Source organism: Amblyomma americanum, chromosome 3 (genome assembly GCF_052857255.1).
Source record: "Amblyomma americanum isolate KBUSLIRL-KWMA chromosome 3, ASM5285725v1, whole genome shotgun sequence".
Lineage (NCBI taxonomy): Eukaryota > Metazoa > Arthropoda > Arachnida > Ixodida > Ixodidae > Amblyomma > Amblyomma americanum.
The window spans coordinates 201537636-201552940 of NC_135499.1; the positions used below are offsets into that span (position 1 = coordinate 201537636).

Sequence of the window (15305 nt, forward strand, 5' to 3'; positions counted from 1 at the left end):
ATACAGAAAGAAGAAGCACCAAGATGAACAATGCACAAACAAATGCAAGAAAGTGACACAAACAAATGCTTACAGCACTTGTCCTCGCTATTGTCACTCTTGGCATTGAAGTAGAGTGGCCTTGAAGTAAAGCACCCACCTTGGCTGCAGGTGGTTGCAGGATCGACTCCCGCTACCAATGGCCCACTCAGTCGGTGCTTAATCAAATCGGTACAAGAGTCACCCCCAAGCCAGGCGCTCGGACCCCTCAGGGGGTATGAGATGCATGCAAACAGAGCCTGTGCCTTAAATCCCGTCTTCATTTGTGAGTGTTCTTTATTTTCGTCATCGTTGGCGCCAAGTGGGTTTTACCGCATGAGGCGGAATAAGCTGTTTGACGGCAGAACAAATCAGTGACCTATAAATGCAACGGTTTGGTCCAAGGTCCTTTCCCCAAGCATTTCGCCCCAGAAAAGCCGAGCGCCAGGCCGAGAGAAACCTTGTACCCATTAGAAACCCAGTGGGTACCCGCTGGCATTGGGGAGCCAATCCAGCACCTCCCAAATGCAAGGCGGATGCTCTACCATAAGGCCACTGCTTCAATCAAGCACGTCACTGTCCTGCATTTGTTCATGTTGGCACTTCTTTCTGTAACATGCACCAACTAGCCGAGCAAAAATTCCTACTCAGATAGTTCTCAGCCAAGATCAGCAGCTGTTCAGTAGGCCTTAGCTGGTATCAACTGCAGTTCACTAGCCATACAGCTGTGAATAGTTTCAAAGTGGGACCATTACACTTGCAAGTGAAATCACTTGATTCTAGCTGATACCAGCAAAAACCAATTATATAGCCAGTCGAGGAATTTCACTTGGCATAAACATGCTAGACCTTTTTATTTTACTCACAGAAAACTGCACCTTTCGAGACCAGTGCAGTGAGATGCTGCCATGTTGGTACTTTGCAGCTACTAAACCACTTCAAATATACACGCATTTTTTACCCTGCTTTTTGGGGGCTTCCATGTAGTATGGACTATTCTACCCCATTTAATGCTACAGTAACGGAAAGACACTTCATTAACTGCCCTGTTGGAGCCTGAAGTGGCTGTTACTAAATAGTATGCTAGCAAATGCAAACAGAGTGCAGCAGTTATGATACAACAATTTGCCAGGCAGCACCATAGGCACCCCATAGGGTAAGGGCGATAAGGGGCTCATACAGGAACCAACTGGGGGAGCTCGTCAGAAACCACAGAAAAGTAACGACACTGTAAGCAGAACATAGTTGTAGTGGTTGTCAACTAGGTCTAACGATAAGACAGCATCACTACACCAGAAAAATAAAGAGTGCAGGACTCCAAGCACTGATTTCGAAGTTATTCGGGGAATGCAGAAAATAAACAAATGGCTTTCCTACAAAGCATGTACCAGACAGCAAACATGTGCCCACCTTGAAGGCTCTCTATCATAGTCCCGGCTTCTCTGTGGGGGCCGACTGTTGTAGTAGAGGGGCTCCTGGTAGCAGTCGGCACTGGAGTCGGCGTACGTGGTTCCCCCCCCGCGGGCCAAGTTCTGGGCCCCGTATTGTGATGCTGAGCTGTTGGCATGGTGCATCGAGGCACTTGGGTGTTGCTGCTGGGACTGCTGCGTGGTTGCCGGGTAGCCCACATCACTCGTGTAGTCGCTGTCCTCCGACACGCCCGCTGCAGTCACAAAGAAAACGTTGACACACAGCATTCCACTGCAGCATAGTATTCTCATCAAACATCTTCAGGTTTGCTCCTTGCAGTCAAAAAGTAACACCTTCCAGTTGTGCCGCTACTCCAGTTCCCTAACAGCCTATAGAGTTTGCAAGATTAGTCCAATATATATTCACGGGAATTCCCCAAGGCGGAGTAGGTTTTATTTAGCCCAACCTGCTGGTTATGCCATTTCTCGAGGAATCTTGCAGAACATCACAAATGATGCTCAACACAGTGTCTTTATCATGAACTGGCAAAAGGAATGCAGTTACTGATCAGCTTCTCAGTAATCCGCAAATATCAGCATGCCACTTAATCAAGCTTCCAACCTCTTATGACAAAGCAAACTCTCCTTCATACGTCTGAGATGTTCACAATGACCATGTGCAAAGCACTTCTTAAGGAAATACAAAAAATATCTTTAACGGCAGTTCGTGAGCTTAAGTGGGTGTATAGACATTCACCTATGCGGCAGAAACATGGAGGCTAACGAAAAGGGTTCAGGTTAGGTTCAGGACAACGCAGCGAGCTACGGAAAAAAAATGACAGGCCTAATGTTAAGAGACTGGAAGCAGGCAGAGTGGGTGAGAGAACAAATGTGAGTTAATGATATCTTAGTCAAAATCAAGAAGAAGAAATGGGCTTGGGCAGGGCATGTAACATGAAGGCAAAATAACCGCTCGTCCTTATGGGCAACAGAGTGGATTCTAAGAGAACGAAAGCGTAGCAGTGGGCGGCAGAAGGTTAGGCGGCCGGATGAGATTAAGAAGTTTACAGAGGATACGGTGGCTGCAGCTGGAAAAGGACAGGGTTAATTGGAGAGACATAGGAGGGGCCTTTGCCATACATAAGGCACAGTCAGGCTGATGATGATGATGATGATGGTAGACATTTTGAGTGTGTGGAAAGAGCACTGTTGTGTTTCAGTTGTGATGTATGTGTACCTTGGATTGACTTGACCACTGAATACTTTTTAACCGTTATAACTGTCATACATCCTTCAGATACTGCATATACATGTAAACTGACATGAGAAATAATATTAGGCAAGAAAATAAGTTGACTTTTCTAGAAAGATATCTGTCAAATAAACTAAACAGTTCAGGAAATGGTTTTCAGCCTTGAATTCACCAGAGACTTCTTGGGCACCAGTGAAGGTGATCAAGTAGACAAGTACGCTGGACAAAAAAGTATTACAATGAAAAAAGAGTGGGTCATGCAACTACTTGAGACATTGAGTTGTGTAAAAGCATTCCAATAAATGCCTGATCAGTTCATCTCACTCATTCATCCATGAAATGCACTGCTATACGGCAGCATTACAACTAGTCTTGATATACTATTTACAAAATTCCAAAGAGAGATTAATTCAAATCATATTTTTGACTTAAATGAATTCTCGCTGCTACTCAAAACAAAAAAAATTTTTTGGCTACTACTATTATTACTACTGCTACCAAAAAGTGCCAATATCATGGGTCTTTCCACAGAACGGTGCAAACGTGTTGTCACCTGCAGAGCTGTCACGCTTGACGTGCTAGCTTTCTCAAGCAAAAGAGGAAGCAAGCAGGCAAAGGCATCAGCAGAACTTCAATATATATATTGAAGTTCTGCTGATGCCTTTGCCTGGTAATTATATGGTTACCAGACTATAGCTCTCAAGAGAATTCAGACTAAATCAAATTCCCATCATTCTGGCACTCCTGGTGCTGTCTGCAGCAATAACATAAGAAGAAAGAGAATGCGGCTGCTATCTCACAATTCAGCAAAAAATGCTCGAATCTGAAATTTTTCACGATTTTTCGCCGCCCTAATGCTTGCAGTAATCTCAAATACTAAACATAAAAATGTAGCTGGTTTTATTCCTGGCATGGTTTCCAAGACAGGCTTTTCCATGGAATCAGCCCTAAATACTGATGCCACAACATGGAAAGAGCACTGGTGCCCATTTTCACTGCAGTCTGTACACAATACCCAACAAAACTGAACAATGAACAAGGCCACCATCTGTCTGACAATGCTCACAAAATAATCCTGCTGTTTCAAAAAGCATGATGATAATGAGTTTTTATGGTGCAAAGGCATCTGTGGCCAAAGAGCAAGTTGATGCTTTTTACTCAAGGTGAGATCTGAGACCCATTTACCAAGCATTTCGCCCTAAAGAAGTCGAGCACTAGGCAGGGGAAAGCTTGTAATCATTGTATCACCGGTGGGCACCCGTTAGCACTGGGGATTGAACCCCGCACCTCCCGCATGCGAGGCAGATGCTTCAACGACTAGGTCAGCGCTGCGGTCACCTGTTTTGAAGCAGAAGAAAACTTTGACACCGTAAATTTAAGTCCGCACCTAGAAATGCAACTTCATCGCAATGAGGTCCAACTGCAGCCGTTTCATGAAAGATGCTAAGAGTGACTTGAAAAACCATGCAAGCTTGCTTTCTGGTGCCTGAACAAGGTGTTGCACAATGAGGCAGCTAAAAGAGAGTCATTTTTGTTTGATTTTGAGCCAAGCCAACGAAAAGTTTTAACAGAGTTAAATGTCCTGATCACAGCATATGTCATACTTGCATGTCAATCTTTATGCGGTACCTCAAATCCATCCCCGGCTAACCGGTAAACACTGTGGCGTGAAGCAAAATCTGTCTTGGCCAGAGTACATGCTTTTAATTTTTATTTTTGATTGTGTCTACCAAGATCACTTACAGTTTAATGCATGAAGTGGCCTCTTGTGCTGCTCCCTATAGGAGGTCACCTAGAGATCACAAACAATCACACACAGAAATGGTAAAAACACAAAAGCTTCACAGGAACAGTGATGACAGCAACACATGCAAAGTGGAAAAAGTGCAAATGGAAGCCACACTATAGTGCCGAGTAGTAGCAGTACTGACTGTTCAAAAAGAGGCATTGAAGCTCTTTTGTGAGAACACAGTGAATAAAACATTCAATTTTTTTCCCAAGACACCCGTTCTCAATTTCAATAGGACTCTTAGCAAGTAAGCTTGTATAATCAGGCTTCTTCAACAAGCTATAATTTAACGTCACAAGCAGCAGGTTCACTGCAAGCAGAAAGATAACCTTCCATCTTTCCTAAGTACAATCAACGTGCTGAAGCTATCAACTGAAAGTGACTGCAAAAAAATTTAATGACTGCTTCCTGAATTAGAAGAGAAAGTTATTTTTGAAATACTGCCAGCATATTCCCTATTTAAACATGAAACTTAAACGTTGCATGCAGCTCAATTATAGGCTTTTAGATATCTTGAAATTCCAAAACACATGAGGATTACAATAAATTATGCTTTTGCACCTAACATTAAGAACTGATAATACTCTAGATTCAAGTATGAATCAACTATTTCCTGCAAATAAAATCATACTTAATTTGGAGACTCAATACTTCGTATCTCTGAACTTATGTTTAAGGCCAAATGTGATGAGTAGTGTCATATTATTAAGCATACATATCTATTTAAAAGATCATAGCAGTCATTTTTACTGCTACACCAGAGTACAATATACTGAACCTTCATTACGTATCTAATTGTGCAAAAGAGCTTCATTACACACTTTTTCCAATCATAATAGCAGAAAACTGGATGAGCTGTGACATGTTCGCTGCATGTTCTCTGGCCCAGTGTACTTCCATCTGTTCTTTGTTGTAAACAGCATTATATGCCTGCACCAATATTTTTGATTTCTTCCCCAATTCTCGGAAGCAACAAATATTTCTCATTTGATATTCAAAGAAGGTGTTCTGCAAACACTCAGTTCTATAAGAAGGTTTCATGATTTGCACAATCCTGTCAGTATTACATAATAAAGGACCTCTAACACTGCAATTAAAATTCGCAAAACTGCAAAATCAGTGTCTCAGGAAATTGACCACCTAGGCTAACTGGAGCCACTTTGGCTTTTTACACAAAAAGCGAGTGGTTCTTGATATGTCCTGGGCACCCATTCTTGCCAGCAAAAAAAATAATAATAATAACTGTGTTATAAAAGGTCATATAAATGTAAAAAAAGTAGCATGAACAATGAGCGTATGTAGCAAAGGCCTTGCTTTCTATTTTGACAGCTTGCTTTGTCTTCAATGAAGGGGTTCCAAGAAATGAGAGGAAAATCAAGCAAGCGTAGAAGCACTCAATTTGGGACTACATTGCATGACTGGCACAATGCAAAATAAGAATGCCAACTAATATACGTATACATACCAAATGCCTGCACCTCTGCACCTGTCCTGTCTGCTTCTTCATGTCATGTCCAGCCCAATGCTTTCTAAATGTTAAATCATACATTTTGTCCCCTATATCCTGACATAAACATTTTACATGTGTGCAGGCATGCGCTTATGTGGTGTACTTACACATGGCTCTTTGACCATTTCAGCTCGCAACAAATACTAACCCCACTCACCAAAATATTTCTAAGATAGCTGATGTCTGATGAAAATGCACTTGAGACAAATATGCAAGATAATGAAATGCATTATTTAGTAGCACAAAGAAAAGAAATGCGCTTGCCTCCTGGTCCATGATGCTGTTGAGCATTTCCAGCTTTTCCTGCAACTCAGGCGTGTCATCCTGGAGGTCTGTGGATGCCAACAAAGAAGGAAAGGCATGGATGAATAACAGAAGTCAACACGCATCACTTAAAAGCAACAACAAATGCTTTCGCACAGAGGCAGGTATGCACCCTGCAGCAATGTGCAATAAGAAGTCATTTAGGTCCAATAAAAGAAATACACACAGCAGATACAAACAATCAATATTTCTGTCAAATGCAAACATTTATCACAGTCGCCCTTATAAGCTGTCATCAGAACTGGTAGAAACCTTAAGCAAGCTTGTTTTGCTTAGCAAGTGAATATCTTGTGCCACCAACCAACCAAGACAAGAGCCAAGTTTCAAGAGAAATCATGCAACTTCAAAAGCATTTGCTGGAAGGCAACAATGGGGCATGCAATTCTGTACTCTTCAATGTCTGCAAATGGACAGGCTCTGAACCTCCCTCTGAGCTTTAGGAGTTATGTGGAATGGCTTGGCTGTGCCACCATTAATGTTTCAGCCCATTACATTACCCTGTGAGTTCCATATAGCGCTCCCAAATAGAGATCAAAGATAAGGTCTCTTATAATTATTTATGGCTCTTTTATAGTGCCATCATAACATAATGCTGCAGCCAGCATTAAGGGAATCAGTGCTTGCACTAGCCCCAGCAACCACTCAAGGAAGTCGTGGAGTTCTGTTGCCAAGGGAAATCGTGGCAGCCATTGTCTTGGTAAGAGGAACGATTCTGCAGGAGGTGCGAGCCGATAAAAAAAATGAGGAAAGAATTGGAGTTAAAAAAAAATGCACAGGCAATCAAACAATGTGATGCGACAAATATGTGTTAGAAAGCATTGATTGTAGATATCGTTAATACATTGAACGCCTTCACGCTGCATCTTTGAATTCGATTTCGCAGTTGCTTTTTCATTGCCCTACTGCATGGGCTTCTGGTGGGTGGAAGCTTCTGGAGGATCACAGGTTAGTGAGTGAGTGGTGGGGGGAAAGCTTGCAAGTGGGAGATCCATTTTCACTGGCGGGTGCCAACAGGTGCAACAAGAAGAGTGGACGCTTTACTCACAAGCACATACTATGCATGCACACATGCACAGCGAGACAAGGCCACAAGTTTCAACCAAAAGGGGACTACAGTCGATCCTAGATATATCAGGCTCGGATATATAGAGTTATTGCTTGTATCAAACTGTCAGAGTATCACCTAGAAAATTCTGTACAAATGTATAGCAGTGTTGTTCACATTTATCAAACTCCTGTTCAGCGGAGCATTCGATATACTGAACTGCGTGCTTCGCACCTGCAAGTGACACTTCTCCTAATGACACTTCCACGGTCACTTTCGTGCACTGAGCTGGGTTGGCTGCGCAACAGTCTTGGGCACCTGCTGCCACTGCTAGTGCTGTAAAACTGTGTGACAAGGTCAATGCAGGGTGTGGTCTATGGTTTTCTTCGGTCTGGCACGCACATTTTCAATGTGACATTGCTGTTGTGCAGAGAAGCAAGCGTTTGGTGCACTGGTTGTCATGCAATGAAGCCAACCTAGCTGACCGTAGGCTTGCGGCAGCTCCAGCATAGCCTGCTTCGCTGCTGAAGGCGATGCAGAAACAAACTGTCCCCTAATTTTAATTAAGATTTTATTGCGGTTATAGTGTACCGGTAACAGAATTAGGCCCCTTATGATCGGCGGTGGCTTCTCCCAAAGCACTGTCTGCTGCGGCTTCGACGCGGAGTGAGCGACACCCAGCGAGCGGTGCACAGGCAGCATGCAGACTGGCAGCACATCACTAGCATGGGTGCACCATATTCACGCTTCTGCTTCTGGGTTACAGACAACCTCACATGTTGCCATGTTTTATATATCGAACTATTGATATATCAAACTATTTTGTGATTCCCTTTGAGTTTGATATATGCGATATCAACTCTATACTGCTGATGCAGTAAAATGGCAAAAGTTAAACGTAGCATAACTAATTCCTCTACTGCTGTTGAGCGATAGAAAAATTTTTTTTCAAGACTTTCCTGGAGTCATCACAAGAACTACCTGTGAATCTGCCATGATGGCTTAATCTACAGTCTGACACAAAGCCAGAATTCGAACCTGGCCCCGCTTGCTGCCTTTTTCAAGAGGTGAAATGCAAAAACATCACGAGCTGCATACTGAAATGCAAAAATGTGCATAGAGATTTTACTGCACTTTACAGAGCCCTCCACTAGGTGTGAGACATAGCTTAAAGTGCTGGTTGCTCAAGGAAAAATCTGCAATCAGATCAAATGAGATAAAACTTCTGTCCTTTGTCAGAAGAACCTCATTATCACTTCAGAAAAATTGCCGCCCCTTCTATCAACACATGTGAGTTGTTCTTGTAAAGCACATGCATCAGCATCATCATGATTAGCTACAATTTGCCATGGTGCTAAAGAAGCCACACTAAAGTTTGTAGAAAATGCCCTTAAGAGATGGTGCCTGATATCCAGCAAGAAAAGCAAGAAACAGCATGAAGTTTCCAAGTTAAACTGTTGCAAAAGAGCCCCATGACTGCTGCTTAACAAAGAACTAAACAATCATTCTCCTACTGTGGTGGGACACAATTATTGACCACAAAGAGACAAGAATATAATGCTCCTCCCCCCTCCCCTTCCACACAGTTGCAAATGCCTAGAATGTTTGTTTCAGCAAATGCTGCCTATTCAGTGCTGGTTTTGAAGTTCCTGTGTATTTATTACGCTGCACAACACAGCTTATAAATGGCTTTGCAATGGAATTATTTTTTGGCAATTCAAGAGTATCAGCTCTTGCTGACTGGGGTCTGTAGAGAGGACTTCTTACCGCAGGTTTACAATGTGGGATAAAATCCTGCAGATATCACTATGAACCTTAAATAGGTCATGACAACCTTTTTCAGACTCAAGCTGTTTATTGCACTTTGTTCACCATGCATCTTGGAACAACTGGGCAAAATATGAGCTCATCTGGTGCAGCGAGTGATCTGTAATTGAATTTTAAGTACTCCTGAACTGTGTGGCAGTCAGGCAACACTGGCGTGCTCGCGATCCATGATGACATAGACCGTAGGCCACGTGTTTGCTCACAGTTGACCGACTGAACTGTGCACTGCACATAGCGAGTGTAGGGGAGTGGGTTGCTCGTTGTTCGGGCTAGGGGTGCGGAAGGGTGAAGGAGGAAAGTCATGGCAGGGGAACAAATGCAACAAAGGCCAGTGTCCTTCCTTTTTCTGTCTAGCTTCTGTCTGACCTCGGTGGCTTCACCCCAATGTGTCATGGCCGGACTCAAGTAGGTGCGCACTCTGTTCTGCACCAACTGTGTGCACGGCAGTTTTGAAGCAGACGCCAGCGCTGTCAGTTTATGACATCACTCAGGCTGCTTCATTATGGCCGCTGCTGCCAGGGGGAGGGTCTTAGAGCCGATAACTTCTAAATGCAATTCCTAGCCCAAATGCACGCATAGAGCACTGCTTCTTTAAGTACCCATAACAACATTGTGGCTAGTACCTGCAACGCAAAACCCCAACTTGTTGGTAGACTATGTTACGAACAACCCATTTGAAACAAAAGCTGGTTTTGGGATACTGGTGCTCATGCAATCCCTTCCAGCAAGGAACTCAGGGCGATATGCTCAGAAGGCAACACATTTTGCCCTTTCTTCTGCAATTGAAGAGACCAAATACGGAGCACAAGGAAACGGGTGAAGCCCATAGAAGTAAGCAGCTGCTGCCTGCTGAGCTAAAGGACATGTGTTCCAGCTGTGCCCGCCTCAAAAGACACAACTGTATGCCTGCATGCATTCAATGTGCGCACAAGGTGCCTTACCATAGGGAAGTTCAAAGTGTGCTTCAATCAGGATGCTATGCCCGGTGGGGTTCTTTGTGCCACGCACTTCTCCGTCAGCCAGAATGAGCTCCGAGTCAAGGGAAAGCCATTTCCCCTCTCCTACCTACACAAAATAAAGAAGAAAAAAAGAAATAGTATCCATGCTATTACCAAAGTTTGCTTAACAAATAGCAATCAAAAGGGCTACAATAGCAGGCCCAAATTAACTAGTATTAATAAGTGGGTTCAAAAAGTGAGGAGAAAAAGGTAACAATATCAAGGCTCACAGCAAACCTAGTAATTAGTGTATCAACTTGGTAAGCCAGAATATTTATGCAGCTAGTAAAAAATAAATCAATACACAAGACAAAAACACATGGTAAGCACAATGTGCCAGTATTATTGCAATTACGATGAGCACAGCAAAGTGTTTTGCCTTAGCCTGCAAAGGCACCTGTTGCCTACTGATGTTTCTGCCCTTTTCGGTGGTACTGCGCCTTCAGCTCATTACAAAGCAAAGGGATGGCAAGATTGTAAAGAAGGAGTGTTGCAGCCAAGTGCGTCCACTGCATGACTGGCTCCTCACAACTAGTGCTTCAACTGGTGAGAGCCTGTCCTGTCAAGTTCCTCTCTTCGCCTCATTAAGCTGCACTTGGTGTTTCAACTCCACAAAAATCCTATGCAAAAGGTGTCCTCCGATCACTTTTCAAGTGCCTCTTCACAAAAATGCAGCAGGCTGTTATTTTGCCGTTTTTAAAAAAAAGACAGGATGACTAAGACATGAGTCGCTGATGGTAGCCGAGGAAAAATGAACTCACTGTTTCCCACTATAATGCTTTCCTGTACTTCACAATCATGGCTGAATAGACAAGTATATCGCCTCTTGTGGTGAATGTGCTCTACTGACGTTATAGCAGGTTACTGCTGCTGAAGGTAAAAGGGCGTGACATTTCTAACACATACTGCATATTAATGTAGTTCAAGCGAGGGACAGCATGTGAATGACACTTGAAAATCTCACAAGGCACCCGAGCCCCAGAAACTGGGCCAGGTCCTTCCATCGTTTTCATCTGTCATTGATTTGCTATTTCCAAATGCTAAATGGCATCAATGCAAGGCAGCAATTTGAACCGTATGACAGATTGTCAGTATGCTAGCATTTCCCAATGGAGTCCTTAAGCCTTGAGTCCCATCTAATGGCTCTCTTTTGAAAATCATTCAGTTTTGTAACTTGTAGGAACTCTGCACTCGTCAAAAATAAAGATGCTAATGCATGAGACTTATGGAACACTTAGTAAAACAAAATTAGATTTAAGAAACCCTCACTTTTGCATCCTTTGCACACATAGTTGCAAGATTAATCCATTATCTGCTCAGAGACAGATATACTAACCAATTCTTTCTAGTGCACAGAAACAATAGGATACTAATGCAGCAGGTAAACAAGCTGTGCCTACAGAAGGTTACTTGACCTTTGCTGGGCAATAAGATGGTATAAAAGGCTTTTGTTGCTCCTCTGTGGTGAGTGGCACCACAAGAAAAATGCACGCTCTATTTCATCAGGAAGCTAGCATTGAAAACTTTATCAATCTGGATCAGACAACAACGAAAATTGTGCACAATGTGTGCAAGACCTCTAAATCTGAAGATTTCACAGACTTGCAAAGAATGTTGAAAAGATGGCAACTTAGAAACAATGAGGCCATTCAGACCCTTTTAAAAATATACAGCAATATCACAAGACCTACTAACAAGCTACTTTATGTTCAAGAAGAAACATGTTTCCATGTTCAGAATGTTGAATATATGACGATCAAAAAGGTGCAATAATAATTTATTAGCCTATTGATATGCCATCATAAATCAGTCACTCTGGTGTCAGCAAGACAGACACCAACGATGTGTTTACCACCAAGAAAAGTGCCAGATACATCGTGTGGACAATTCGCAATTGGGGCTACTCACCTCAGTTGCATATTGGATGCCCATAAGAGGAAGCCACTGGCATCCCACCAGTTTGTCCCAAAGCATCCCCTTGTTCCAGACCTCAATCACCAAGCCAGTGTCCATCCTGTTGGTCTCACTGCGGTAACGCAACAGCACACACATTTAAAACCAGGCTTCCTAACAAAACAAGGTGGGTTATCGCAACAGCGTGGCTGCTAAATTACCACATTAACGTGGTTTCAGCTGTAGCTTCAAATCACTTTTGTCAACTTTTGTCTGCTCTTCCTAATAAGAGTGCTTTTATCAGGCTGTACAATAAAAGAGCATATCAACTGGAAGCAACTACCAAAGCCAAATGCTCCAAAGAAAAAACAACTTCATCATTTTACAAACATGAACAACGCAATATGCATTTACATTTAAGTGAGAAATAAAGTCAACCTCAAGCAAGTTGACCATTAAACTTGCATTCCGAACAAAATGAGACTTCTGTCAAATGGTTTCGTTTGAGTCTACATTTATGTTGTTGTCTTTTGAGGCAACATTTGAAATGACCACTTCCCTCAAGACAAAACTAAATAAGTGTACACTGAAAAGGTGGAAACCAGATAAGGTGATCTGTACAACAACCTTATGAACATTCCTTTCTCGTCCTCATAAATAAATGACAGTGAATATTGTTAAGCAGGAGAGAATAGATAAATTTAACGAAACAAAGGCAAAGAGGTCTGCCAGAAAGACTGATATCTGGCCTGCTACTCTTCACTGAGGAAGGGGAGGAGAAAAAAGAGGGTCCTGATGGGTGATGATGTGGTGAGGAGAGATGACAGTATATGCACACACAGTTGATGGCATTGCAACCATGAGTCGAGGCCCGCGTCACTGAAAAAATATGAAAGCGCCCGCATTGCCTACGCTGCTTGCCAACTCTGCGGCCAAGCGCCTAGAAGTCGCGAGAAACATGAGCAAGACCCAACACTCACAAGATGAAATCTTGCTCCCAGCTTGGGTTGCTGCCCTTTACTGCTACGGTGGTGGACTTGACATTTTGCAGCTTGAGGTTCACATAGCTATTGAACTGCCCTGCAAAGTGAAATAGTGGGAGCACAAATTACCAATGCAATGGAGAAAAGCCATCAACACAAGTGGGCCTTGTGAATGAAGCTGGTATGTAGTAACAGAGCCTAAATCAATTTGCGAACTGACTCAGCATTTTAGGAAACAAAAATAAAATAGGGGACCATAATTAGCTGTGATAATGTGCTTTGCTTCACAGCCAAAATGTAGGCACACCATGACAAGGATGCCAGAGTGAATTGCAAAAAAAAAAACTGCGCCAGGTCTTGCTACCACTCAGATAGACCTTGAAGGAAGCAAAATAGTGCACAAAAAAGTTGGGGAGAAGAATAAACACACGAGCACTGACAAGCGACATTTGTACTCACACAATGTGGTTGACATTTTCAATAAAATTATGTGTCAACATGAATGAGCTACATAGGTGTGCACAAGGTGTGGGGGATATGGGGAAGAGGGGGAGAAGAAGACTTTGTACCATATTGTTCCCTGCTACCCAAAAGACATGAACAGGCACTACCTTGATCATTGCCCCCCACCCCCACCCTTTAAGGAGAGACCTGTGCATGCCTATGATGAGCTACATAAACGTTTTCAACTATGATTTCACCATTCACCCTTTCTTTTTCTCTTTTCCTCTTGTTTTCACCATCCTCTTCTCTAATCTTCTCTTCTTTCACCCTCACCTGGAGTAGCATGCCAGGCGGAAAACCAGGCAGACCTCTCCTGTTTCATTAAAGTCCCTCCTGCTCCTCCTCCTTTTTCAACTATGGTTTTCACTGCACGTCCATTGAATAAATTATGAAGCCTAATTATAAGAAAGTTCACTCATTAAACAAGCCTGAATGTGGTGTAATTTGAAGCAGAAATTCCTGGGCCACTGACTTGAACTTAAATGTACAGGCCATTCATTTGCATGAGGGGTTTAATCGTGAGAAGATCTAAAAGGTGCAGTTAAATAATATGGAGAACAAAGCTTGCTATGTCACCAGGCACCAGAATAAAGATAGTTCCAAGGAAGCCTGCTCAGTTTCTTAAATCTTAAACCTGATGGAGAATACATAGCAGCTGAGGGTGGAAGCAAGGTCCTCTACAGCTGCAATGCATTTCGATAAACCCTTTAATCTCCATTGCTGTCCAGGGAAGCCAAAAGGGTCCCCAGCAGGGGGCACAGCTAGAAGTGGCATTCCTACCCTATCTGATATGCACCAGATCTAAATCTAGTGTCCCAAAATAATAAACCATAGCTTTGTGTTGACCCCAGTTAGCTTGCGTAGCCTGTGTTGATTAATGGTCACCTACTGACAAAGTTGTCCTGAGACCTTGGCCACATTTAACTTTACCACTTGACTATGGGTGGCTTCTAACATGTCACAGAGGTAAACTTGTGGCTTCGAAAAGGTGCTATTAATTTTGTGTGTTGAAATGTATGCACCTGGCTACAATTTCCACCATTGGATTCCATGGGATTTCTTTGTTTTTTTTTAGGTAATGCAAACCACTTTCACTCCCCCCCCCAAGCCTTTCAGTGATCATACAAGCTTTGTGTCACCTGTATGCGTGTCACAAGCATGACTAATAAAGGGCACTAATTCTTGCATATATCTTAACATATCACCCAACACAGAGAACAAGAAAAGAAACTACTTGAAATCCATCCTTTCAGTCAGGGGCACATTTACGAGTCACTCTTCAAGGAGTAGTTGGCGGGGTCCTATTTGAACCATGTATTTTTAAATTTTTTTCTTAAAAAAAAAGGGGAGGGGGGGGTTCAAATGGGGTTTCTTTATGTAAAATAGGGACCACTCCCTCTGCTACCTCACCCTATATATTCGCCACTGCTTTCAGTTATGCAAGCAACTCTTTTCTGCACTTCAAAATGTGTCCACACGGCCAAAAGGAAATGCTGATTTGGCACACAATGTGTACAGTTGCAGCCATAGTAATAAGGAGTATGCCTTGGTGATCAAGAATTCTGTCACGCTTTACCTAGCGAAAATTAGGAAGTACTTAATACATACAATAGCAAACACTGCTGTTGTGCTCGTGTATGGCCCCAATAAACCTACATATTTTTTCGACGAAAAGAGTCAGAAAAGTCAAATCCAGAAGCGTACTCTGTGTTACTTTAATCACACTCATACAGTCATCCACACACACAGTTTT

At 42.8% G+C, this 15305-nt stretch overlaps 1 protein-coding gene across 8 annotated transcripts in view; it reads right to left on the minus strand.

Moving 5' to 3' along the window:
- The window catches only part of LOC144125885 (protein unc-13 homolog B-like), a 321928-nt gene that overhangs the window by 297640 nt on the left and 8983 nt on the right, over nucleotides 1-15305 (minus strand). For all 8 annotated transcript variants that reach the window (XM_077659676.1, XM_077659671.1, XM_077659678.1 and 5 more), the window contains exons 3-8: nucleotides 13046-13145; nucleotides 12081-12198; nucleotides 10116-10239; nucleotides 6243-6310; nucleotides 4423-4471; nucleotides 1429-1681 (exon numbers count right to left, since the gene is read on the minus strand). In XM_077659676.1, the coding sequence (XP_077515802.1) occupies nucleotides 1429-1681; nucleotides 4423-4471; nucleotides 6243-6310; nucleotides 10116-10239; nucleotides 12081-12198; nucleotides 13046-13145 (712 nt within the window). The remainder of the gene's footprint in view (nucleotides 1-1428; nucleotides 1682-4422; nucleotides 4472-6242; nucleotides 6311-10115; nucleotides 10240-12080; nucleotides 12199-13045; nucleotides 13146-15305) is intronic.